Below are 27,629 nucleotides of genomic sequence, written 5' to 3' on the forward strand. Positions count from 1 at the left end.
AAAAGTTTGTCCCGGGCTTTTACGGGTTAAAAACTGCTTAACATTGCATTAGGTCCTAAGTAACATTGACAGATTCTCTTCGTCGACTTTATCTTTGTATCCCCACGGCCATGTAAAGACATTGGTATTTTCAGCAAACAGATCGACAAAAGAGGCTTCTCTCTAGCATCTATTACGACAAACACAACAAGCAATGGTTATGTGCTCAAGTTATTAAAGAAAGAGAAAGTCAACGATGAGAATCAATCAATGTTACTTAGGACCTAATGCAATGTTCAGCTTGATTCAGTGAAATCTGCAGGCTGACAAAATCGGGGGTAGACAAAATCAGGAGTTGATAAAATCGGGAAAGCACAGTATTATTTATAAGACCCATAATCCTTCGTTTTAGTAACGTCAACCTCCACGTCCAGCGGGAAGGACTAAAATCACAGTGATTAAGTTATTATTAAAATATGCCACAATTCATCTTCAGTTCTAGAGAAGTAATACATCCACGGTGGCCGGCCGATAATCAACTAAAATTGCCATCGATCAACACACTGCGACTGTCAATCGAAGGAGAAAAGGAAGCAATCAATTTTATTTTATCCAAACCAATTAGCCCCCAAGTCATGCATAGTCACTTTTCCGCACTTGGCTCACATGATGCCAAGTTATTATCATTATTGAGTTCAAGTGTTTGCTCTCTTGAACACCACATTCATAGCTATCGGCATATCATTATCATCGGTCGGTCTGAATTCGAACCTGTAACCCCAGGCTAAAGATTCGCAACAATCGACTGGCGACCCATACCTACATAAAATTATGATACACTTGATATATAAACACGCAAATGAACCCTATTTACTGCCGGTCGCGCATTTTAAAACCTACCAATTGAATAATGGTACAGGTATATAGTTTAGCAAAAAGAAAAAAGGAAGGCGTCTTTCGACACTGCTGAATGCAATGTACGAACGAACAACGGCCAACCCACCGCTGAATGTGTAGCGAGCTGCTGGTTGGGTGTGCGGTAATTAATTCAAACCAATTACCCTGCAATTAATATAAATTAAGTAGGAATAAAAAAAAAACACGAAAAAAAAACGGTGGCGGAATTATATTATCAGCAGACACACTGCTGGTGTGCGCAATTTGCTGCTGTATTTAAGTAGTATGGCTGCCATCGAGCGAGTGCTGAACTCACACCAAAAAAGCGTTAGGGTGCACCTCGGTTAGGGTTGATACGAGCATGACGTGATTCACGGAAGCCTTTTCTTGTATTAATTGATTGCTAATTTTTTTCGTAGCTAAAAATGCTACTGATCAGTTCCAGGTCAAACAGGATAGAAAATTAAAATTTAAGACTGAACCTTCTCCGATTTGCCTTAAACTTTGCATAATTATGTGTAATGCAAAAATGCGGCCATTTTGGATCTTGATTATCAATATTGCAGTGGCAAGTTTCATGCATATCGGAGAAGGTCGAGTTTTTCCGATATGTCATTTGGCGTGGAACTGCTCTATTGAGTGTTTGCAACAAAGAAACTAGCATCGAGTTAAATGTCCAGATCTGCACGGCATCGATATCATGAGCTTGTTACCCCTAGACACGGAGAGTGTGGGAGCTTCACTGAACCATGTCGTTAATGAAAGATTAAAAAAAACGAATTCCGGGACTTGGGCAATTGATATTACGACTTGAGTCGAAATTGCTTCACCTAAGTGTGCAAAGCAAGAGACAAATTATTATTGATGTTGTCACCTTAATAATCAAGCAGCTCGCCTTTGGCTGCGGCGAACGAACGTCATTGCAGTAACCAGTAAGCGCTCTACTTATAATAAAAAAAAATCTCCACGAATGGTAGCAAATAAGGTCGTAATAAAGAGCTCCACAGATATCACAGCCGGTAGGGGAAAAAAATGCACGTAATTATACGATTGTGCTCAACGAATCGCGCACGAGTGCTACCAATCACCATTCATAAATTGTGCAGCAATGGAATGGGAGCAGCGAAGCTCCGAGCTAAGCCACGCCCATCGAGTTTTAATTAGATCTTTAGGAATTTGATAGCTTCTTTTTCTTCAGCCAGCAGCAGCTTTTCTCCCAAGGGAAAATAACTTTTCGCCATGGCGAAAATAAAATTCTTGTCACCGTAATCAGTGCCCATTCCACCACGGCTCATGGCTCGAAGATTTCATTTTCTCACGTCACCATAATCGCGCGGCATTAAATCTCCGGCACGACACTAACTGCGCTCTGTCTAAACCCGATGATCACCTCTAATTCGCTCCAATAACTGTAATCATCATCGTCGTCGTCGTCGTCGTCGTCGTCGTCGCCATGCCGATCGTCACCGAGCTGCTTAGATCAACGGTGTGCAATTTATCCTACATGAGCTACCGTTTGCCACCGTCAGCCAGGTATAAAGAGCTATTTTTATATCGCACAGTAGGCTGTCAACCGCGCAGCAACCTGACTCATTGAGGCGCGCACCTACCTCTGCGCCTGCTGCAACAACCTGTAATTACACCAATCTACGCTACTAGTAGGGTAAGTAAGTGAGTAAAAAATTGATCTTGGCTCAGCAGACGGAGGAGCTTGGAGATCTTCGAGAAAAGCCCGGCGAAAGGAGTGCCCGGCAATATAATTGCAACCTGAGAACCGTGTGTGTGTAATTATTCGGTGCACCTGGTGTTGACGGAGTGTTACATATTCAAAATGTCGTTATCATTCACAACCACATGCACATGGGACAGCCAGCTGAGCGAGACAGGTTGGGCTCGGAAGGGTTGGGGGGGAGGGGGTTACGAAATTAAGACATGTCATGTGACCGACGAGTTCGCCATTTTTGCCACATTTTCACACGGTTCGGAAACGGCACAGAACTTCGGAAAGAGACCCAGCTCTAATTTGAACCTTTCCAAGAAAAACGGTCTCATAGCGCAATGGTTTCTTAAAATTGAATAAAATGAACGGCGGCGCGTAGAGCGCAGTGAGCGGTTGTGCGTGTTTATTTGGATCGATGTGTGCCACAAAGTAGTCTGTGTTTTCCCACAAAGGAGCGCATGGCACGCAAGGTGTAACCAATGGTAACTACCGGGGACCATAGTGTGCGGGCGGCGATAGTGGCACCCCCGAAGGGTGCAGTACGAGAGCAGGGTGTCGACTCAATGAATAAAACCAAATTCCCTGATAATCCCTGATTTTCCAGTAATTTTCTAAAAAAAAAATCCATATGCAGTGTCTACATGGTTTTTTCAACACGACCTCATCAGCTATTACTTTCCTCAGATATGTGCTACTCAACAAACAATTTTAGCTGCAGACCAGCCTTTACAGTGTAGTGTAGTAGGGTAGTGCTTTCTGAACTTTTTTCATGAAATATCACGTGGACCTCTACTCCAGAGATGCCAGATTTTTTTTCAGAAGTCTGCGAAAAATGTCTGTGAATTTCAGAAATGTCTGTAAACTGTATAATGTATAATGCGAAATTTGAAATGTCAGTAAAAGTCATGTTGGAGCAAAAATGACCTGCTTTTAACGAATTGAATCTAATTGTAATTGGGAATGCATCCATTTACGCCGTATACGTTAAAAGCAATTTATAAAAAGATAAATTACGATTACACGACAAATGAGGTCAACTCAAAGTTGAGATTAGTTCACTCATATTCTTGAAAACGTAGTTAACTGAGTAAAACTTTACGAGATTTTACAGGAATTTGTTTTCTAATTTGATCAACATCTCGATGTACATATGAAATTAGTACACGGAAAAAAGTGTTCATGTAGTTTCCATTGGGAATGCACATTATATGTTTCCATTAACAAAACCAATGATATCTAGCTGAATTTCACATAACATTCATGTGATCACATGAATTATTTATGATAAATCACTTAAATTTCATTTGACAAAAAATGTTCATGTGATTTTGTGGTACAATTCCCAATTATGATATCACATGAAAGTTATGTGAAATTCTAATGAATATTGTGATTTATTCTTTATATTTATTTTATATACTTCTAAAATGAGTAAAACTTTCGTCGATTTTTGCCATATGACGGATTTCACGCCAACTCGTCTTCGGAGTTGGCAGCACCCTCTCAGAACCTTATGAAACTTTGTGGGTGTGGAGACTTAGCAATTTTAAGCAACTTTGAGTACTTATTTTTTTCAAAATTTATCTCGCCTAACATTTGATAAGGGTCAAAGTTTTTTGTCGATTTTTTTTTCAAATCGATATAGCTTAAAAATGACAAGCCCTACAAAATAGTGATGTATGGCGAACTTTTAGCAAATAATCTGAAATTTTTTAAAAAAATTTAAATAAATTAAAAAATTGGTTTCTACACTCTAAAAAAATATATTTAAAAATTAAAAGCCATTTTCCCAAAAATGGTACCCCTCAGATTTGCTTGATATTTTTTCTCATGAAAGGCAATATAATTACCTAACTTTTCTTGATACATCGCAAAGTGGGCGCTTTTAAGGAAAAAAAGTTGTTCGAACAACAACTTTTTCATGTTAATTTTTTTTTAGCGTGTTTCACTCAAAGTCGAATAGTAATACGCGCACAACCTTATTAAAATCCGTTGAAACTTAATGAGCATAAAGATTTTGACCTTTTGATAATCTGGGCGTGCTTAAAACAAAAATCTAGCCTAACATTTGAAAGGGCCTAATACAGAGGATTTTCCTGCATTTCGAATGGTGTTTTAATAAATGAAAACTCTAGTGTTTTTGTTTAGTGCATAATTTATTTTCCTATAATTCTCCATACATAATTTGAGTTTTTCATTGATTATTAGTCTATCGGAAACAGAGTGAAATTTTTCGGAGTTTCCGTTGAATGTGAAAATCGCTTAGTAGAAATTATGTTTTGAGAAATAGGTACAAAACAATGAAATTTTTGTGTACCAGGTATAGTTTTTACATGACTGAACAGCTCCTTGAGTTCATCGGACATCTTTGTGTATTGATCATTTGATATGAAGCAGAAGTTCAATTTTGTTATGCTTGTATCTGTTTGTTTAACTGCCCAGTCATACAGTTCTTGTGGAGTTGTGATTGTGTTTCCATAATCTCGAGCAAGACTTGCTCTCTTTGCCATTCGTTTGAGAGTTCCTCCAATTGCGTCACATGGGCCTTTCCCATGAGACGTTGCGAAGAAGTGCCATTCTGCTTCCAATCCATACTTGGACTTGAAGTTGCACAAACTGGCAAAATTCTTTTTATTTTTGTAATGAGCCGCATTAAGTCATAACTTTTTGGATTAGCTGCATTATCAAAGTTACCTCCATTATCAAAGACATCCCCGTTTACGGTACATCGAAGCCGCATCTGAATTTTCCCCATGTTTGTGGAGCACGAGCTGCATAAACCGCATATCGTACAGTCGTGAAAATTTGATAGATTGTTCACCGAGGTTGGCCTACCAATCGATCAAATTTGTACGATAAGCGGTTCATCCAGCTCGTGCTCTAAAAAAATGTTGAAAATGAAGTTGTATCTTCGATGTACAATCCTTAAACCACACAGTTGAAACAGTTAAAGTTATTATTATTTACCTAGTGTATCATCAAATTCCTGATGTTCTGATTGCTGATGACTTGTTGATGGTTGCGGCTCTTCAAACTTCCGAGCATGGCTTGATTCTTTTCCATCCGATCGCCTCTTTTTCGGGAGAGGTGTCCTATTGTGCACTAAAATTCCACGACACGATTCACAAATACGCATTGTTACATCCAATTGATGATCAAAGCCCCACGAATGTATTTTCTCTATGAGACTTGATGATAAATTACGTAAATTATTGCGGCTGCAATTGGGATTGTTTATGTTGGCACTACATTGCACCCTTTTAATAATCAATTCAGCAGATTTTTCCATTGTTGTATATATAAACACTTTTTCGTTTCAACAACTATGCAGCACTACACTTTCAACAACTATGCACTACAGCAACTATGAGCATTGTTGTGATATCACCAAACTTAAATATTAGATTATGTCGGTAGAAACAGACTGCGGTGCTTTAAGTTTATACCTTATATCTCTCATGTGACTACCTGCGTTGTTATATAACTGCTATATAGCAGGTAACTTAACGATTATTTTAGGCATGCCTTAAATAATCGTTAAGTTACCTGCGCTATTATATGTATTCACTTGAGAGATGAGGTATAAACATATATGCATATTGCTTACTAATGGACACACCTAATACATAAAAATAAATGAATGATTATTTTTCTAATTAAATTAATCACAAATACATGAATTGAAATCTTTTCATGAATAAAACATACTAAGTGATTTTTACTTAGTTTACCTGTTGATTTGGAACAATTTGAGGGTGGTTTTATAGAAGTTGGATAGAGTGTATGCATATATTATAATACAATCCATCACAGGAAAGTGCAAACCATGCTGAGATGGCTGTTCCTCATTAGAACGTTTTGTTCTGAACTCTTATTGGACGATTTGCAGGTAACTTCTCTGTACCCTTTTCAAATGTTAGGCTAGATTTCGCCCAGATTATCGAAAAGTATACCCATAAAGTTTAATCGAATTTTAATAAGGTTGTGCGCGTATTACTATTCGACTTTGAGTGAAACACGCTAAAAAAAATTAACATGAAAAAGTTGTTGTTAGAACAACTTTTTTTCCTTAAAAGCGCCCACTTTGCGATGTATGAACAAAAGTTAGGTAATTATATTGCCTTTCATGAGAAAAAATATCAAGCAAATCTGAGGGGTACCATTTTTGGGAAAATGACTTTTAATTTTTAAATATATTTTTTTAGAGTGTAGAAACCGATTTTTTATTTTATTTAAATTTTTTTATAAAATTTCAGATTATTTGCTAAAAGTTCGCCATACATCACTTTTTTGTAGGGCTTGTCATTTTTAAGCTATATCGATTTGAAAAAAAAATCGACAAAAAACTTTGACCCTTATCAAATGTTAGGCGAGATAAATTTTGAAAAAAATAAGTACGCAAAGTTGCTTAAAATTGCTAAGTCTCCACACCCACAAAGTTCCATAAGGTTCTGAGAGGGTGCTGCCAACCACTGGATGAGTTGGCGTGAAATCCGTCATATTCGAAAAAAAATTATGAGGCTCAGAAAATTTGGATCAGTATCAGGGTTGCTGAAACGCAACATATTCATTACATTTTGCAAAATAATAACAGCGCCTGCTTTTGTGATTGTTGCATGTTCAAACTCTGGAAGCAACGATATTTGCCCGGCGATTTGGCATGAATTGATGGCCAAACGTGACTAAACGCAAGACCAAACGATAGGTGCCATCGATGCTGATCTGCACCGGATGCCTGAGATTGGGGAAGTCAGTTGAGGTAGTGATGGAAATCAGTAATGACCTTGAAGATATCGGAGAATTCCCATTCGTGACATATGCGTTTCCGTACTTCCTATAATGTGTGTAATGCGCTATACTATCACCTCAAAATTTCAAGAGCACAGCTGCCACAAAACATACAACAATGCAACTGGAACTTGACATTTGATGCAGCAGACAGGGAGTTCCAACTTCATGAGTGATATCACAACTGTGTCCGAAATTTGTTCTCTAGAACACTTGAAGTGATAGGGCATATTTCAGCCATCATCAGGCAATTTGTGGACTCTTCAAGAAATCACCATAAATGATTTTTGAACATACGATTTTCGAACAGATTTATCAACCAACAATACTAAAAACTGGATCAGCAAACATATAATGATCTTATCTTGCAAACTGAAGCACGCCAACGCAAATCAATTCCACCATCGATTAGGTGAGAAATTTCCCTAACCGTTCCCCGGTGTTGTTGATTTGGCAAGGTGAGCTTCGATTGGCGAGAAAAGATCATTACAAGATTTGATTACAAAAGCTGATCCGCCTTTTTGAATTGTTGGTTGACGACGTTCCTTTCTTATAAACAAACGGATGTGTGACCCTATATAAGAGATATGACCGATAAAAATCAATATTATTTGTTTTTAGAGATTTAAGCACGATTATATCGGATGAGTCCGATAAAATGGATTTCTCCGATCATAAATCAATAAATCAAACTTTAGAGTAATTTTTAATTAAATCTTGGACTTTAGTCCCCCACGATTTCATTAATTTTTTAAGTGACAGTGTCTATATATAACAGTGACAGCTCATTCATGTGGTGGAATTGAAAAAGCGCGAATTTCTAATGCGTGTTGCAAAATACATCGCACGTGTAATTTGATCAAAGATGTAAAACAGTGTAACACAATCGAGTACACAATAAATTTTAAATTTTTTTCTTGATTACAAAAGTCTGTAAATATCTGTGAAAAAAACTAAAAAGTCTGTAAATGTCTGTAACGAAAAAAATGTCTGCGAAAAAAATTAAAGTCTGTAAATTCACAGACATGTCTGTAAATCTGGCATCTCTGCTCTACCCTAACCCATGAAGAGTGGTCCAGTACAATCTCAAATGGAATAATGCGTTCGATACATTTTATTGAATGTAGAAAAGACAGAAATCACGTATTGCCAAAAACGGAAAGGCACCGCATTTTTCTAAATTCACAACTTAATCGTGGTAAGAACCAGGTAATCAGTTCAATTCATAAACAATAGCGATGGTTGAAATAAACTGCAAACAAGGCTGCCTAATCGCTTAAAATTTGCTCGAATTACTCCATGATATGAGAAGATGTCCTTGGCATGGATATTTTCTCACCCTTAGAAGCAGTGTTGAAAATATTCACCATTGGCAACACTACGAATCAATTGAAAGTTTCAAACCCTATTCTACCTAGGATCAAAGGTCTATCAATGATTCACAAACCAGGAAACGAAATGAGGGAGATTATCTCGGCTGAAGGATCCCCCACTCATAAGTTTGCCAAATGGCTAGTAAAAGAATTTCAAAATGTGCCACTCGCTCAGTTAACAGCACACAGGAATTTGCAAATCAACTTCAGGTATCAGGAGAGATTCGGGAAGATGAAGTCATGGTTTCATTTGATGCCACAGCACTTTTTCCGAGTGTACCAGTAAAGGAAGCCATCAGCCTTTCAGAGGACTGGCTTCTGAAGCAACGCGAGGATTCTACTTGGAAAAACAAAGTTCGATCATATCTCAAGCTTACTCGTCTTTGTATGGAGGAAAATTATTTCATTTTCACAAACCAAAGGTGCTTCGATGGGCAATCCGCTTTCTCCATTTTTATGTGAATTGTTTGGCTAACCTTGAAAATACTCTGAAGGATAGGAATTTGTTGCCCAAGTGTTGGTATAGGTACGTGGATGACATTTTTAGCATTGTCAAAAGGGAAGATTTATCAAAAACTTTGGAGGCCATCCCAAGTAACAATTTTGGTTTCATGAGGGTTCTGTAGACCATGATTTGGACTTGTAGAATGCTTTAAAACCTCGATAAAACTTGCAATGTTACTTGGGATAAGCAACGTTCACAAGGACATCAAATTTACTCACGAAGAAGAGTAGGACGGCAAACTCCCCTTTTTAGATCTTTTCATCATCAGGGAAACGTCTTCGTTCAATTTCGAAATCTATAGGAAACCAACAAATACAAAGAGAGTAATACCAAGCACTTCAAACCATTCCCATCAACACAAAATGGCCGCTTTTCATCACACCTCTTAGCGATACAGGCAAATCAAAGGAAATAGCTCACATTTTTGAAATCGCTAGACTTAATGGGTATCAAGAAAAAAAAAACAATTCAAGCAGTAATCGATAAAAGAACAAGGGATCATTTTAGGCGTACTTCGACAAATCTTACACCAGTGACTGAGGGTTTAAACCGGGTAGCGGTGAATTTCGACAAAAACATTACCAAACCATTGATTTCGAAGTTTAGAAGTTTTGGCCTAGATTTAGTATTCAGCAGCAGGATAAATCAGCTGAAGTCTCACTGTTAGGATCAACAAAAGATTCAATAAATGTCTTAGGGAACGCCGGAGTCTACAAAATCCCTTGTCCAGATTGCAATAAAATCTACATTGGTCAGACGAAAAGGACTTTGGAAACAAGGTTTAAGGAACACATCGCAGAGGTAAAAAAGGCTAACAAAGAGATGGATAAAGGACTTCATTATGAATTTAAATCCAAGGTTGCAGAACATATCTTTACAAAGGGGCACAATTTGACAAAGGATAAAATTAATATCCTGCGGAGTGTATCTTCACCTTGGAAACTAGCTTGACAAAGAAAAATTTCGAGGACAAATTATTTGAGTCCCTGGGAAGAGGATTCAGAGGAGGATACCATGAAGATTGCTCAGGAGAGTTCCTAGGGAGTTTACAGGAGAATTTTGAGAAGAACTCCAAGATAGTACTGAGCATAATTCTATGGTAATTGTAAGAAGAATTTGAGGGATATTTTAAAAAGATTTGTTAAGTAATTCTGAGGAATATTCCTTAAGAATTTTAAAGGAAATTATTTAGAAAAATTCAAACGTATAATTACAAGAACGAAAGCATAAAAAGAGAGTTGTAGAGAGAATTCCATGAGTTTCCTGGGAAGAAATCCTAAATCACAACAATATTTTATATTAGATTCCCATGATAATTTTTGTAAAATCATGACAGGAGCTGCAAGCAAATTTATGCATGAATCAATTGGAATTCTTGAAAAAAACTTAAAGAAAACCTGCGAAGAGTTCCAACGAAATTATGAAGATAGAAGAAAAAAAAACTCCAAAACAATTTTCAAGATTTTGGAGCGTAAATTAAACATCCTCAGGCTCAGAGCAAACAATTAGGAAAGGATGATTCGCCAAGGGCGAAGCAAACTCTCACTTCGTCTCTGGAGCTCATGCATGGTGGGTAGGATAGTTATGCCACTGTGTATCACTTTTACAGGGTGTCGATTCAGCCATTTGAGCAACTATCTACATTAATTATTGAGCTATTTAGTTGCACGAAACTAGTGAGATCAATCATAGTTTTAAGTAATGGGACATGGGACAGGACTACGAAATATTTTCCTGATTTTCCAGGTCAATAATTGAATTCCCTGAAAATCCCTAACACCCTGTATTAGTAGCTTTAATACTTCAGGAAATTTTCAAGTATCTGGAGTCAAAGTTCATGCAAAGTTTAAAAGGCTCATAGAATTTCATGACTATTTTTAAGGACGTCATTCCAATGGAGTTCTGGAAAAAAAATCATTCAGAAAAACATCAAATGCAATCTACTTTTATGGTAGTTCTGAGGAATTCTAGATTTCATGTGAAGCCTGAAAGTTTTGAGTAGAATTTCAAGAAACCCTGAATTGAATTAAAGGTAAATTTCAATGAAAACCCTTTATGAATTTCTGAAGAGCACAACTCCTGTGAACTTCAGAGGAAAATTCCAAGGGCATTCTGAGGACAATTTCATACAGTTTGTGGGAGAAAACGAATCCGGAGCATAAATTATTGATTTTTTTTTTTACTAAAATGATTTTTTTTTTAACTAAAAGGAGGATTACAATTAAATCTGAGAATAGCTCCAGGAAACAAATTCAGGAGAGTTTGCCAATCAAATTATAAGAAGAAATCAAAGGCATTTGTAAGGAGAAATACCAATGAACTCTTATGAGACTTTCAATGTGAGTAGAATTCCAAGGGAAGGAGTGAGATTATAATCGAAATCTGAAACGAAGATGAAATTTTGAAAAATAATGCAATGGAAATTTCCGTTGAATAAGGAATGGACTTTTCTGTGGTTATTAGAACTACTAGAAAGTTTCCTAATTTTCCCAGAAGTTAATGAAACTGCCTTGAAGTCCTTTTGAAGTTTGAGAAACTAGCCTGATGCTCACAATACTTCTCATCAAATTCTTAAACTTTTCTGAACTTTATAGGACTTCCCAAAGTTTCCTCAATTTTTCTAACGATAATGGATCTCCTCTAAAGGTTTAACAATTCGGTGAAATTCTCTAAACATCTTTAAAACTTATGTGACTTCTCTAATGTTAAAGAAACTGCTCTGAGGTTCTCTGTTCTTTTCTGAAACTCTTAAAACTTCTCCAAATTTTTTGCAGTTCTCATGAAGCTTGTTGTGCTGCGCTGAATTTAATTGAACCGTCCTAAAACTGTTTAAGCTTCAGTGAACTTCTGAACTCATCCGAAGACCTCAATTAACTTTTTAACGTCTTTGAAGTTATCTGAAAATCTGGGAACTGCTTTAAAGTTCCCACAAATTTTCTGAAACTAATGAAACTGACCTCCCTCTGAAATTCCTCCAATTTTTGGAGCTTACTAAACTTCTTTCAAATGCTTCCGCATTTTGCTAATGTTCATAAAAAATCCTGAAGTTCACGGATCTCCCCTTAAGCTCCATACATTCCTATGAAGTTCTCGAAATATTTCTGAAGACCACTGTCCTTCTGTGAAGTTTTCGAAGTTTTTCTAAATTTCTGGAACTTTTGTGCCCCCGCAATGTTTATGGAATTAGAACGAAATAATTAATACAGTTCTATGATTTTCACTGAAGTTCTCAAGATGTTTCTGAAGTTCATGAAACTTCCCTTTAATTATCGACACTGCTTTAAAACTGCTTCAATAGTCTAGACTTGGTGTTATTAAAACCGCCTAAACGATTACTGAATTTCTTTAAAGTTCTCTAGACTGCCCTGAACTTATTAGTATTTTTTTAATAACCCGCAACTTTACTGAAATGAATTGATTTGCCATGAAGTTTCGACAATTTTCCTTAAGTATTATAACCATTATAAATGCTCACTAATTTTCCCAGAACTTATCTATGCTTACCTGAAGTTCTCTTAATTTGTTTAATAATCCGGCTTATTTTCTGATATATACATATTCATGATTTCCTGACGCTTCTGACGTTTTCGGATCCTTAATAGAATTCTTGGCAGTGGCAGCGTAGAAGAACAATGGACGGCCATCAAGAATGCCTTTATAGAAACAAACGAGAACAACTTGGGTGAGCTGCGCACCCAGAGGAAAGAGTGGATCACAGATGAAACCTGGCGGAAGATTGAGGAGCGTAGAGAAGCAAAAGCCGCGATAGAGTGGGCGAGAACCAGAGGAGCCAAGAACGAAGCCCGTCAACGGTACTCGGCTCTAGAGAAGGAAGTCAAGCGCTCTTGCAGACGGGACAAGCGAGCGTGGGTGAACTCCCTGGCCGACGAAAGGGAGAAAGCCGCAAACACTGGCGATATACGCCTCCTCTACGATATATCACGACGCCTGAGTGGAGCAAGGATGAACCCGAGGATGCCAGTGAAGGACACGACTGGACAATTGCTTACCGACCCCACTGACCAGCTGAAACGCTGGTTTGAGCACTTCGAACAACTTCTTCAAGTTTCGACGGCCAACCAGCCATCAACATCTCGGCATGATCCGCCTAGGGTGCGGCGCATCACTCGCGTCAATTCCGAGGCCCCATTACTGCAGGAGATTGAAGCAGCTATCCGAAGCATGAAATCCAACAAGGCTCCAGGGGTCGATCGCATATCAGCAGAGATGCTCAAAGCTGACCCCATGCTATCCGCACAAATGTTGCATCAACTATTCTGTAATATCTGGGACACCGCGACTTTTCCGGCCGACTGGATGCAGGGCATCTTAGTGAAGGTCCCAAAGAAGGGGGATCTGACTGTGTGCGACAATTGGCGAGGCATCATGTTACTGTGTATTGTTCTCAAAGTTCTGTGCAAAGTTATCCTGAATCGGATACAGGAGAAGATCGACGCGACTCTCCGACGGCAGCAGGCAGGATTCCGTGCCGGAAGATCTTGTGTGGACCATATTGTCACGCTCCGCATCATCCTGGAGCAGGTCAATGAATTCCAAGAGTCCCTTTATTTGGGATTCATTGACTACGAAAAAGCTTTCGACCGTCTCAATCACGAGAATCTGTGGGGCGCCCTGAGACGCAAGGGAGTCCCGGATAAAATCGTCAACCTCATCGAAGCGCATTATGAGGCTTTCACGTGCAGAGTTCTGCATAACGGAGCCTTGTCCGACCCTATCCGGGTAGTCGCTGGTGTGAGACAAGGATGCATACTATCACCGCTACTGTTTCTCATCGTAATCGACGAGGTCATGGTAGGTGCAATTGACCGTGTACCGAACCGTGGGCTGCTTTGGCAGCCTATCACCATGGAGCATCTCAACGACTTCGATTTGGCTGATGATGTTGCTCTACTAGCACAACGGCGCTCTGATATGCAGAGTAAGCTCAATGACCTAGCCGAACGCTCCTCTGCGGCGGGTCTCACCATCAACGTCAACAAGACCAAATCGTTGGATATCAACACGGGCAACCCTTCCAACTTTACGGTAGCGGGGCAAGCAGTGGAGAAGGTCGAAAGTTTCCAATATCTTGGCAGCCAAATAGCGTCGGACGGCGGGACCAAGAGCGACATAGGTGCCCGAATCAAGAAGGCTAGGGCTGCCTTTGCGAGTTTACGAAACGTATGGAGATCCAACCAGATAAGTCAACGCACCAAAATCCGAATTTTCAACTCGAACGTGAAGTCTGTGTTGTTATACGCCAGCGAGACGTGGTGTGTATCAGCGGAGAACACTCAAAAGCTGCAGGTCTTCATCAACCGATGCCTGCGGTATATAATTCGTGCCTGGTGGCCTCACAACTGGATCTCGAATCCCGAGCTCCATCGTCGATGTCATCAGAAGCCGATAGCAACAGAAATTCGAGAGCGAAAGTGGAGGTGGGTCGGCCACACACTTCGACGGGGCGGAAACGAAATCTGCAAGCAAGCGCTGGATTGGAATCCAGCAGGATATCGCAGCAGAGGCAGACCCAGGGGCTCATGGCGGCGGAGCCTCAATAAGGAAATTAAGCAAGTCGATAGAAATCTGACCAGGGCCCAGGTCAAGGCAAAAGCGAGCAGCCGCCCAGGATGGAAGTCTTTCACGATGGCCCTTTGCACCGCTGGTGGTGCACAGGACCCTTAAGTAAGTAAGCAAAGCTTCGAAAATTAATAAAACCAGCGGACGACATCCAAAAATTCAAAAAAGATTGGCCAAAAGTGGTCAAAATGGTGGGAAGTACCACTGTGCAGAAGTTAATGGGTCATGTTCGAGGAAAAGTTAGGAGTCTTGGCTATGATTAAATATGTAGATTAAACGAGAGTAAAATATCATTTGAAATACAAATACAAATATGATTTGTCAAATAAAATTATTAAAACTTAAAAAAAAAACATGACTTTTTTATTATTTTGAAAGTGTGCTTATACTTTCTGGAACAGTCTATAGTAGCTGAAGGAGGCTTCAGAAACCAGTTTCCTACCTAGCTCCTTCCAATCGAAATTGTTACCCATTTACCTCGAGCCCGCCACGAGTAAGTGCTACCCAATACTAACCTAGATTTACTGCTGTTTAAAATGTTAAAATTGTTAATTAAAAAGTTAAGGATTGTTGACTCAACAAAGTGTCGCACACGAGTGAGCCTAGTTAATAAACGAACTAGTTAAAAAAAGAGGATAAAACTGGATGAATTCTCAAAACACATGAAGATTTCAAATTCTAATTGTTTGGATGCCGGGCAGTTTTTTGGGATTATTGCCCCCTCCCCACACGCGTAGACAATTGTCTATTTTTAAAATTTGTATGGGCCGTGGATAATGGAAGTTCTGCACTAAAAATCATGAATACTATGAAGGCGAAATTAACCCCTGGTTTAAATTTTACGGAATATAAATCAAAATCACAGACTCTCTTGAAAAGAAATAAGTTTTGTTAACATGTTAAATGTTTACATGTATTAAGGGTGGATCTTTTTTTGGGCAGGTCACTGTATATGTGCAGTGCATTTGGGCAATCAAACTTTGTTTGAAATTTAGCTAACATTAAAACTGCAAAATTATTTTAAAAAAAGCTTCCGAAGACCACATTACAAAACCTATTCATGCGGTGAAACACAAATTCTGTATACTTTTAATGCAAATCTGTAAAAGAATCTTACATTTACCGGTTGAGTGTAAACATTATTTCAAAGGTATCAAAATTGGGGCCTCCCTTTGCTCAGTCGATAAAGGCGCAGCTACAAAGCAAGATCATGGCTGCGTTGGTTTCTCGGTCCATTCTACGAATTTTTCGGATTAGAAAATTTCTCGACTTCCCTGGGAATAGAGTATGATTTTAATTGCCCACGTAATTATACTAATGCAAAAATGCTACAGGCATCGAAAGGTTTCAATTTATAACTATGGAAGTGCATTTTGCTCTAAGAGCACTAAGTTGAGAGTACCCGATGAGCTAATATGCGATAAACAATAAGCTTGAAATGCGAACAAGAAGATCAATTAAATAAGTTATTTTCCATCAATACGTCACACCAAAAAAGTATCGTACTGTGAAAGTTCTGTCTTGGGTAACTGGTTGAGGTCCTTGATCGAAAACATCGACGGATCTTTACCACAAACAACACGCGTCCGGTGCGGTGTCAGAACATCCGGCCCAGAAAAATAATCGCAGCCGGTGCACCAGAAAACATCTGCTCCAGTCAGCAACCACCTTTCAGTAGTATCGCCCTGATCGGCCTCTGCCCAAAAAAACTACCAACCACTTTCCTAATTACTCTTACACCACCACCGGCAGACACAGGCATACGACGAACTAAACGGTGTGCATTATTATCTTATTTTCGTGGCACACTTCGGCACCCTCTCTCCCACTCACCAGACAGAGACCGGGGCGCCTCGCACTTACTGTTCCTTCAAGAGTAGATATCCCTCCCGAAGACAATCACCGGCAGAAAAAAAATTGTGAATGGGTGGTGTTTTACCAGCAGCACTAAGAACGTAAAAAAATGCTTACACCGCACCGGTTCACAGTTTCCCTTTCGTTCGGCACAAACAACAACAACAACACACGTTTACGACAAAAGTGAGATGCCATTGCCCCATTATTGGTATAGAGAAAACTGGTTGGGATAACGAACCGAACCAACTTCAATATTGGGATCCCACGGCAGGATTCGTCCGTTTTTTTTTTCTTTTCTTAAAAAGTGAGGTTAGGTCCAAACTGCACAATGCGACGATGAACGACCACAGTGCGGAGAAGAATTTCGAGTGGTTGTGTAAATATAAACAAAAACGGGGAACCTGTTTTGTTTTCCCAACGAGCCGGGGACCAAATCTAGCGCAAAGAGTGAGAACTTACCAGCGTTGAGTCATTTCCAACTCGATCTGTTCGTTCAGGATCATCGCGGAGTTCCATCTCCCCATCGGCATCGGCATCGGCATCGTAAGCCGGCAGGGGGAGAGGATTTTTCGATCGCATTTGTCACAGAATTTTAAAAACACCAGAAAATTACCGCACACACTAATCGCTTGGCACTAATCGTTTGGATCAAAGCACCAAACTGCGAATAATCGACGCAAACAATAATTATCGGAGGCCAACTCAATTTCCCGTTCCGTTACGTTATTGCTATTGTTTATCCGCCACTTCACCACACTAATCACACATCAGTCGAATTTCATGCTGCTAAAATGAAACTATTAATTGATTCCGGGGAGGCTTGTTTACCGCACACTCGACCTTTTTTTTTGTGTTTGCAGTTTTCCAATTTAGACTTTGTTTTGTCTAGCGCTCACATCAACCATTGCAGCAAGTAAGTAGGTAGTTATTACCTATATCGAACAGAGACCACACAGCGATGACGCTTTGGCTAATAGTTTTTTATTTTTCCTGCGATAAACAACTTGGTAGGCATTGAATAGTGACCGCGCTCGACCCGTTGCTGCTGCTGCTGCCTGCCGGTGAGTGCCTCTCGTGGTTTGATAAGCGAACAAGAGCTGATGGATTTCGCTTGGCTCTGTGGTCCTAGCCCATTAAAATTGCACTACCCGTAAGATGGGCATGGTGGTGAGTGGAGAAAACAATCAGAGTGCAAGCAAGTAGTGGTGGTGGTAGCACGGTGTGGGAATGGAAGAGTTTTGGAAACGAAATTCCGCATTTTATTGATCGTAGGGAGGGCCTACTCGGTTAAGGCATGGTATTACCAAGCCGGAGGCATTTCGATTCCAGGTCCGGAAATTCTTTGGGTTTAAAAATTTTCTCCCATGGAATTATCTTTGTAATTCCCTATAAAGTTCACTATGAGCAGTGCTGAAAATTCCTTGAAATGCTCTTCAGAATTCTCTAGGAGCTATTCTTTGACTTCTCTTAAAATGATTACAGCAATAGGCTTGAAACTGTGTTAGAAAATTTCTTGAAATTTTCTTTAGAAATCCTTTTGTAATACTTCATAGATTTCCTTTGGAATACTTATCAGAATTCTTTTGGAATCATCCTGTTCATTGAATTTTTATCAGAATTCCCTTTGGATTCTCATTCTTCTCTTGCAATTCTACTCACAAGTACCTTGGAGTTCTCTTCTTTACAAATCCCTTATTCCAATTGCAGCAATCAAAACCTCAATTGCTTAATAGCAGCTATAACGCGAACCAAACCGAACAATGCCACCTCTAATCGCAACCTCTGCACCCGATTCAATTTCCAGCTAAGGCACAATCTATTTCAATTTAAACCACATTATCTACACGCACACACATTCGCAGGCAGAAACAAAACAAAAAAAAACAGCCAAGCTATAGAAGCACAAACATTAATTGCCATTATCGGAGGCTCGGAGGCCCAACGCGCAACGCAGGTCTTGTGGAGAGTACCTACCTGCCTGCCCACCTAACCTACCTTCCGTATAATTGTAGGTATAACCGATTGTTTCTGGCCATTATACTTCATTATAATGACGTGGCCATCGCGCGTTTCTCCCGGCCAAACAATTAACTTTTAGCGTTCAGGCTTGTGTCCTCCCTCAATGCTGGCCTTCCCCACCCGACCCGTGCCTCCATCTGCCACGGTGCCTAGCTTATCCGCGTTGGCTGCAACTATACTCATGTAGGAGGTGTCGCTTCTCCCCTCCCCCATGTGCTTACGTCGCCAAACATTCGGACACACGACGTCCATCAGTTCAAAGAGTATGCCACCAAGCAGGCTAGACCCGAGGAGGCAATTGTGTGCTTTGGAGACGTTAGCTGATGATCAACTTATTCAGGATTTGACTCGATTTGACTGATATTTGTTTGTGATTGTCAAATGTGGCAGAGCTTTAACTTGGCTGAAAAGTGGACGCCGATTCATTCCTAATAAAAAAAAATGTTAAACAGTGCTCTACAGGAATATGGATTGAGGGCTTTTGAGGGGTGATTCGGTGAATTTCACAAAATCGATCGCTTTCAAGAAAAATTGATCTCTACTCCGAATGAATCGTTAGGTCAAAGTTTGGATTTGATCAACATTTCTTTGTCTGGAATCCGGAACTATTACTATTTTCTAATATTAATTTGACTCCAATATTGTTTCCCATGTCCGAGATCTCAAAAAAAAAAATGTCAATTCCAGCTTTGAAGGATGATTTTGGTATTTTTTTTCTTTGAGAAAATTGAGCTACAGGATCTTGAAACTAAAGAGCCTGAATTTATAAAGAGTCGACATATTATCCACTTGACAGGTCTTCTGCTCGATTGGAATGACTTTTCCTATGACTTTGACAGACAATAGATTGTTCCAATTTTGACATGGCGTCTCTTTATAAATTCAGGCTCTTTACTTGAAACTATGTCTGGATCTGCGACGGATGAGCGCTTAGCAGTTCACAGATCAATATCAACAAGGCATTCAATAACAACTCACAGTTGAGTAAAATTTTACCCACTATTGTGATAAATAACCTGTTCTAAATAATTCAAACTGAAGGTTATGGCAAAACAGAATATAATATGTAATAGAAAAAAATAAGATTAGTCTTATACGAATAATATTTGTTTTAGGTTGACAGCTAGCAAACTGCTAACTACAAAAGCGTTAAATGCCTACAAGCTATTTGAAAAGTACTCAAAATTCGGCAAAGTCTACAAGTTCGGTCAAAACTGAACCTTTCCAAAAATGGGTAAACATGCATTTGCCTAGATTTGGGTGATTATATTTTTGAACGAAACTGGGTAAAGCTTACTCAGATGTTGACATTTTTTTCTATCTGGGTAAACTTGACCCATTTTGATAGATATGAAAAGCCGAGTTCCGCTGCAGAAGCTCAAACATAGCCTCATCCGACTGGCTCCTCTAGGCGCTATCAGATTAATCTTTTTTTTTATTATAGAGGTTTTAAACCTGAAGGTTCATTCGCCTCTGATTAATACTTTAGTTTATAATTCTTATAGTGCATTGAACAGTTTACATTTTCTTATGAATTTCAGTAATTTTGTCTCGTTTTGTTTCGTGTTGCTTAGAATAGTATGGAGGTTGTTACTTAATCCTATTTCTTACCTGATATGATCAAATTTTATACAATCAAGCAGTACATATATGCTCAATAGACTGATGCAAAATTTGACCTTTTTTGCTCCACAGTGCTTAAATGGTTTCAAATCGGGTCCTGATTAGCCTCCCAAAGTTACAACTCATTTGGTAAGAAACAGACTTTGCACAAGCCATTTGAAGTTTACATGTAAATTACTATGGGAAATCTCATTTTTTTGTTCATTGCCTTCTAGACTTTTAGACGTAGGACTACGTCTGTGATTTCTATATGGGGGTACACTTTGTGAAAACCAAAAATGGAACATGTAACAAAATTATGAAAGATTTTGTACGTTAATAACTCAGCTGCCCCTGGACCAATTTCAATAATTTTATCACCAATCGATCAGAAATATTTCTACGCATCCGTTTAATTTAAGACTTTATCATATTTCAAAATGTCACTATTAAAAATTGCACGAATGTGTAACAGTTGCTATGATTATCACCGTTTGCCTGCGAAAAGCGATTCCCCTAACACAGATTTCAATGTTGAATTCCATCCGGTCTCACCAAACAGTGTTTATTCAATCACCGCGTGGTGAGTGGTGGTACTTTCCAGAACACAACGATAGGCTCCCCACAAGCAGCTAGCTATCAAGGCTGGCCTCAATCGATGATCGGATTCAGTTCCAATCACCTTGTGCGGTGGTGTCTGGTCGTCGGCATTAGCAGCAGCAGCAGCAGTGCTTTCAGCGCGTGGCTGCAGCCCACATGAGCATCCATAGAAGGAGAAGCCACACCGCTATTGATCGGAATCTGTAGCTCTTCGTGAGTCGCTGTGGGCCATCTATGTCAAGTGCGTCATACTAAAGAGTATAAATAGAGATAACCCCGCTCAAATTCCTATTCCTACACGCAGGCAAAAGAACGAACGAATTCCATAAGAAACACTTATGAATTTTAGCCAAAAGAAATCAGTATGAATTTCATTGATTTGCCTTATGCAATATAATGTTGACAAAAAAATAATAAATCGGAACAGACTTGAACCGAACCATGGACGTTGAGAATACGGGGCCATATGTTGACCACTCGTCTTTCAACGCTTGAAAAATGGAGTGGTTAAATGCGTACAAGAGCTACCTCATGTTATCCGGAAATCATTCATAAGTCACGCTTATGCAATTCATATTTGTTGTTCATAAGGCGAGCCTTATGAAATTCTTAAGTCTATTTGCCTCAGTGTACACTGAGGTAAATAAAATTAAGAATTTCATAAGGCTCGACTTATGAACAACACATATGAATTTCATAAGCGTGACTTATGAATGATTTTCGGGTCACATGAGGTAGCTCTTATACAGCTTTAACAATTGCATTTTCCCAAGCGTGGAAATACGAGTGGTCAACACACGGGCCCCGTAATCTCTGTTCCGATTTATTATTTTTGTGCCAACATTATTTTTCATAAAGCAAATCAATGAAATTCATACTGATTTCTTGTGGCTAAATTTCATAAGTGTTTCTTATAGAATTCTTACGTTCTTTTGCCTGCGTCCACACAAAATACAAGCTCCTATTGTAGTTAACAAATAAGATTTATTATATAAGACCACGTTGTCCTACGTGACCATTGCGTACAACCCCATAGGGCTGTCCCTTGTAGTTTTTCATATTGAGCTGCGAAACAGTTCAATAGCCATTCTTATAGAAAATTTTCTCAGCTACAATTTTGCTGAAGATCGTTTCTATGTAAAACGAGACAGGAAAAAGTTATTAATTATATAAGAGATTGGTAAACTTATGCCATGATCAAGCAGCTGCTCTGTAGGCAACACTGTATTTTGCAGTGTGACATAGTAGCCATGATTTTTGTGTCCTATTCAATGCCCCAGAAACACCAATGTTGCCTGCTGAGCAGTTGATTGAGCATGATCATAAGACATCAGTGCATTGAACCATTGATAACTTTCGATCCTTGCATTTAATCAAAAAATTGGGCTTGAGCAAAGTTGTAGCTGGGAAAATTTCCTACAAGTACAGTTGAAAGCTTTTGAAGCAGACCGATATGGTGAATTATTAGATAGACATGAACAAAAATCTTGGTTTTACCATAGTAATTCCCATACAAACTTCAAATGGTTTGTGCCATATCAGTATCTCACAAAATGGGTTCAAACTTTGAGAGGTTAGTCAGGATCCTATTTGGAATCGTTTAAGTATTGTGAAGCGAAAATTTCAAATTTTGCATCATTCTAATGCTCAACGGTGAGTTCAGAGTTACATACTTCGCATTTGGGGGAACTAATTCCATCGAATAGATGTTTCTTCGTCAGCCATGTATGTCCTATGCGAAGCCCGTCCCTGTCCGTCCATTTTCCATTCATTTCATTTCTGAAGGAAGGCAGAACCTTTGACGGAAAAGTCCTTGGATTTATTGCGAAACGTCAGATGCAGGAACTGATAGGGAAAACGTTCTAGCAGTCCGTCCTCGTTCTGCTTCTTGGTCTGCTCCTTCGTTTCCTGGATTTCCCACCAGTGACCAGGCAGCCAGCAAACCACAATGTCGTTTTTGCAGCTACTTTTTTGAATGCTTGTAAAAATGGGTGATGAAGTTCGCCGCTACTGAGGTGTCCTAGGAGCGCATTGCGCAGCAGCTAAGATGGCTGCAGATTCTGCAGTATAGATGCTGCATTGAAATTGAAGGCTTCTTTCGACTAGAATGCCGGGTCCGATGACTCCAATGCCAACTTCGTTATAGGTTTTTGATCGATCCGTATAAATTTTGGTGTACTCGCAATATTTGGTGCTGAGGCGCTCTCGAGTGATGATCCTGGCGTTATTCGTGTTCTGTCCCTTTTTGATGGCCCTCTTGACGGTCCAATCCACCTTGGTACGAGGAAGATTCCAGGGACGGCAACCAACGCGTTGAAGCTCCTGATGAGACTCTCATCAACTGATTGAAAATAGGTTGCAGTAGACTCCAGTAGAGTTCTGTTCCAAATAATTCAATACCGTATGTTAGCTTTGACATACAATTTTACATAGGAAGGACCTGCTTGCCTCCGGTGCCAAAGCCTTGGTGAAGTTTATTCGATTGCGAAGGATTTCTTTTGTTTTTGCGCGATGAATGGTAAACTGGCCTTTCTTGTTAATCCATACTCCCAGGAAGCGAGCAACGTTGACCTCTGGTATGTTTTCACCATCAAGAACTATCGCTGTTCTCGAGTTAGCTCAACTGTGTCTGGATCTTTAGCAGACGTTTAGAAGGCATGATTTGGAAGTCGATAGAGAAAAATTTACAGATTCTGCCCATTTATTCACCGCGTCAACAGCATTCGAAAGATGTCGACGTACCGTTGGTAGTTGTTTGGACGATGCAACCAGAACAATGCACACTGGGGACAAAATCGAAACAATGTGTTAAAATTCAGTAACTTCGGTGCTCGCTGGAACAAGAGACTAAAACATAGTCATTCTTATAGAAAAAAGTCTCAGAAATCGATTGGAGTGGGTTTCATCTTGGGCACGATAGGGTAAGTTGGGGTTTTTCACAGTTTTGCCCTAAAATCTCCTATTTTGCATGATTTGAATGCTGTATATCAAGATACCGATGATATAGACGGATAATTTCTTGGGCAAAGTTGATCAGGAGGTCAAGGACTGTTGGATGATGGACAGAAAAATTCGGAATTCTTCCGCTAGGCGGCGCTAGTGAGCATTCGAAGTGTATATGTTTGTGCTGCTGTATCTCAAGATCCTGACTATTTAGACGGATGATTTCTTCGACAAAGTTGATCAGGGGGTCAAGGACTGTTGGACGATGGACAGAACAATTCAGAATTCTTCCGCTAGGCGGCACTAGTGAGCCTTCAAAGTGAATATGTTTGCGCTGCTGTATCTCAAGATCCTGATTATTTAGACGGATGATTTCTTCGGCAAAGTTGATCAGGGGGTTAAGGACTGTTGGATGATGGACAGAACAATTCGGAATTCCTCCACTAGTTAGTGCTATCTATGATCTTCTCTAGCTATTACGTCCCAACTGTAACTTAACGCCTGCTCTCAACTTAGTGCTCTAGATGCACTTCCCCAGTTGTTAATTGAAAGCTTTCCAAGCCTGTTCGATTTTTACATGTGTATATTGTGTGGCAAGTACAATAATATACTATGCCCAGGGAAGTCGAGAAATTTTCCAATCTGAAATCCTAGACCAACCGGGATTCGAACCCAGCCACCTCCAGCATGGTGTGCTTTATAGTCGCAGGCTCTACCGACCGAGCTTATGGAGAACCCCTGATCTATGAAAGTAATCAAACTAAAATGCGAGATGGTAGCCTAATTAACAAGTTTTGAGGACAATTTGGTGTACCTAGAACGTCTTAAACATATCGAATTCAAACGTAAATAATGTGCATGATATGTTTAACCCTGTTTGGAGATGTTTTAATACAAAGGGCTTTGAATCAGTGAACCTGGATGAGAATTTGACCTGTACTCAAGGACAATTTGGAGAAGATGGATATCCAACGTTGTCGCTGCCGGTAGAGTACCCTTTAGCAGAGCCGATGGCTCGTAGAAGTTCTTGAATTGTGAAGTCTGCGTTCATAGCGACATCTTACTCGAGCTCTAAACCTGAATCCGTGTCCTTGATTAATCATGAGCTTTCGAAATGGAATTCAATATTGCAATCCCCAAATTTTGTAAATTGGTTCACAACCAACAACAAACATTGGCCAGTAATGTGCTACTGGATACCTGAAAAGTTGGGAATTAAAAAGATTTTCAAAGATCAGAAACATATCATATACGTACCAACTACCTGCTGGTAGCTTCGCCATTAAAACAGTACCGTAGCTGAAAAATTTTCAGCAGTACCATGGACTTTACGGTAATTGGACCGTTCTGAATCTGAACAGTTTTTAGTTCTAACCCTGTTAATCTGCACGCCGTGCAATCTAAACCAAAAATCTCAAACGTCATCTAGCACATGTAACACATAATCAAAACAGCTAATAAGACTACCAGGAACTAAAATTTCTAATGGTCATAGGGTTGCTAGAAGCTCAAATTAAAAATGAACCTCGTTAATATGCACGAAGTGTCGTTCAGATTAACAGAGGTCTACGGTATTGTAGCATATTTAGACAGCGCAAAAATCTCCCTTTCATACCGGCGCCATTGTAAATTTGAGAAACATGCGGTTAGAAGCATTTATGCAGAATCTGGGTAGATTCTACTCATCATAACAAAACTGATTTACCCAGATTTTGACAACACTTTACTGCACACGAGAATGGGTACCAACTACCCAGTCTCTGTGTAGAATCAGAGTAGCGTGTAGAAAAGTGAACTCCACTCAATTTAAAGTAAAACTACCCAAAATTGGGTTCACTTTCACTCAACATGTGGCTTCCGTGGGGCTAGGTAAAATTAAGTTAATGAAGAAAACTAAATTTTGAGTAATCCTGATGATTTAGTGAAAATTGGACGTAAATGGCAGTGATATGAACAAAACGCATTTGCATGTTTCTTTGGGGGTGACCCACAAGTTATGATCGGGAATGTACATTCAATTTTACTAAACTATATTTGTAAACGACTTCCCATGCTTGCCAATTATATAAGAAAAGTGTTGAAACCATTTTTCACCAATATTTCGTAATAAATAAAAAAAATTAAGTCTGGTTCATACCACCCCTCATATAATGTGTAACCAATTTTAATTTTGAAACTGACTGCTATCCTGAGCAGTTGATGATCATCTTTGCATTAAATACACTGAGGATAATTCTCACATTTGGGAAAACCGATTTCAGTGTATATGTATGTCATTAATTAGTATGTACAGCAAATGTTGTCATGCTTTTTAACCAAATGTATAGTATGCAACAGTATAGAAAAAAAATGCAACAGTATAGAAATTCACGAAACATGTTCACGACCTTCAATTTAAATTTGAGCAATGTTATGACAGTCCATCATCTTGAGGCTTTTTTTTAATGAAAGCATTTTTTACAACGACAGATGTAAAAGTTAAATTCCGTTTTTTCAAGTTGCGCCCTAATTAATACAAAATCGAATAAATTAGCATTACAACTCATCTACTTCTGGTTTACAGTTTAGGCTAACTAACAGCACGAGATGATTTTCTAATGTTAGTGCTTTGGAAAAACTTACTACGAAACTCAACCAGACGTAAATATTACAGAATTAAATTGAACCCAGATCTCATAAAGACTAACTAAAAGTAAATTGGTACGCACAAAAAGACCTGTAATTCGTGATTCAATAAGTTTAAAAAGTTCAAAAAAAAAAGTGTTGCTTTACAGTGCTTACAGTGCTTCAAAGTTACAGCATTAGTTGGTTACATTTCTCCAGTTCGAACGAAATCTCGAACCTTCCTCTTGATGGAGCCCATCAGCGCCCGTACAGTGGAAACCGACACGGAATCAGCGCATTTCTTCCATTTTGCCCGCATTTGCTGGATGTCCTTGACTGCACCGCCTTTTCGTCGAAGTCGCTACTTTGAAATTGTCCAGTATTTTTCGATTGGTTGAAATTCCGGGCAATTTCAAAGGATTCATTAGCTTGGGGAAAAAATCGAGCATACCACTCCAGAACCACCTTGGAGTAGCGGCAGCTAGCCAAATCGGGCCAAAAGATGACTTTGTCCCTATGCTTGCGGATGAACGGCAATACAAGCTTTTCCAGGCATTCTTCGATGTAAACTTGGGATGTCATCGTCGAGGATGTGACGAATGGTTCCGTTTTCAGGCCACAACTGCAAATCATGACCTTCTTCGCGAACTTTTCGGCAAACACGAACTTGAATCTTCCCGGCACATCCCCACGTCCGGTCGCAATGTAAAACTTTTGACCGGGAAGCTGCTTAAAATCGAGTTTGACGTATGATTCGTCATCGATCAAAGTGCAGCCCTTGCGTTTCATCAAAACACGGTCGTACAAGAGCCTTGCACACTTTTTGGCCACGGAATTCTGCTTCATGTGCCGGTTCAGATGTTTACTGGCTTTGTACGACTTGTAGCCTTCCCTGGCAAAGATGTTTCGCACCATTTGAAAGTTGGCGTTGTACCTTCTGGCCACATCTCGGATCGAAAAACCGGGGTTGGCTTTAACGCACCTCGCGCAGCTGACGATCCCTGGTTCCAGTTTTTTCGTAGGTCTGCTGATTCCTTTCCGCACTCAGGGATTCCTTGTAGGTTATTAGCACTCGACTCAAAGTTGTTTTCGGCATCTTCAGCACTTTAACCAGCTTGAGTCAGCTTGGTGCACAATATTTTATCTTCTTTCGAATTGCATT

At 39.5% G+C, this 27,629-nt stretch overlaps 1 protein-coding gene across 3 annotated transcripts in view; it reads right to left on the reverse strand.

Moving 5' to 3' along the window:
* LOC135704619 (protein dead ringer-like) overlaps positions 1 to 27,629 on the reverse strand; it is a 421,444-nt gene that overhangs the window by 383,677 nt on the left and 10,138 nt on the right. For 2 of the 3 annotated variants that reach the window (XM_065226085.1, XM_065226084.1), the window contains exon 1: positions 17,159 to 17,751. The exons of the other annotated variant lie outside the window; for it this stretch is intronic. In XM_065226085.1, the coding sequence (XP_065082157.1) occupies positions 17,159 to 17,278 (120 nt within the window). In that variant the 5' untranslated portion in view covers positions 17,279 to 17,751. Of the gene's footprint in view, positions 1 to 17,158; positions 17,752 to 27,629 lie in introns of those variants that run through there. 3 annotated transcript variants of the gene reach the window in all.

Source organism: Ochlerotatus camptorhynchus, unplaced genomic scaffold (genome assembly GCF_037179485.1).
Source record: "Ochlerotatus camptorhynchus isolate MF236.1 unplaced genomic scaffold, CSIRO-AGI_Acam_v1.1 ptg000244l, whole genome shotgun sequence".
Taxonomy (NCBI): domain Eukaryota; kingdom Metazoa; phylum Arthropoda; class Insecta; order Diptera; family Culicidae; genus Ochlerotatus; species Ochlerotatus camptorhynchus.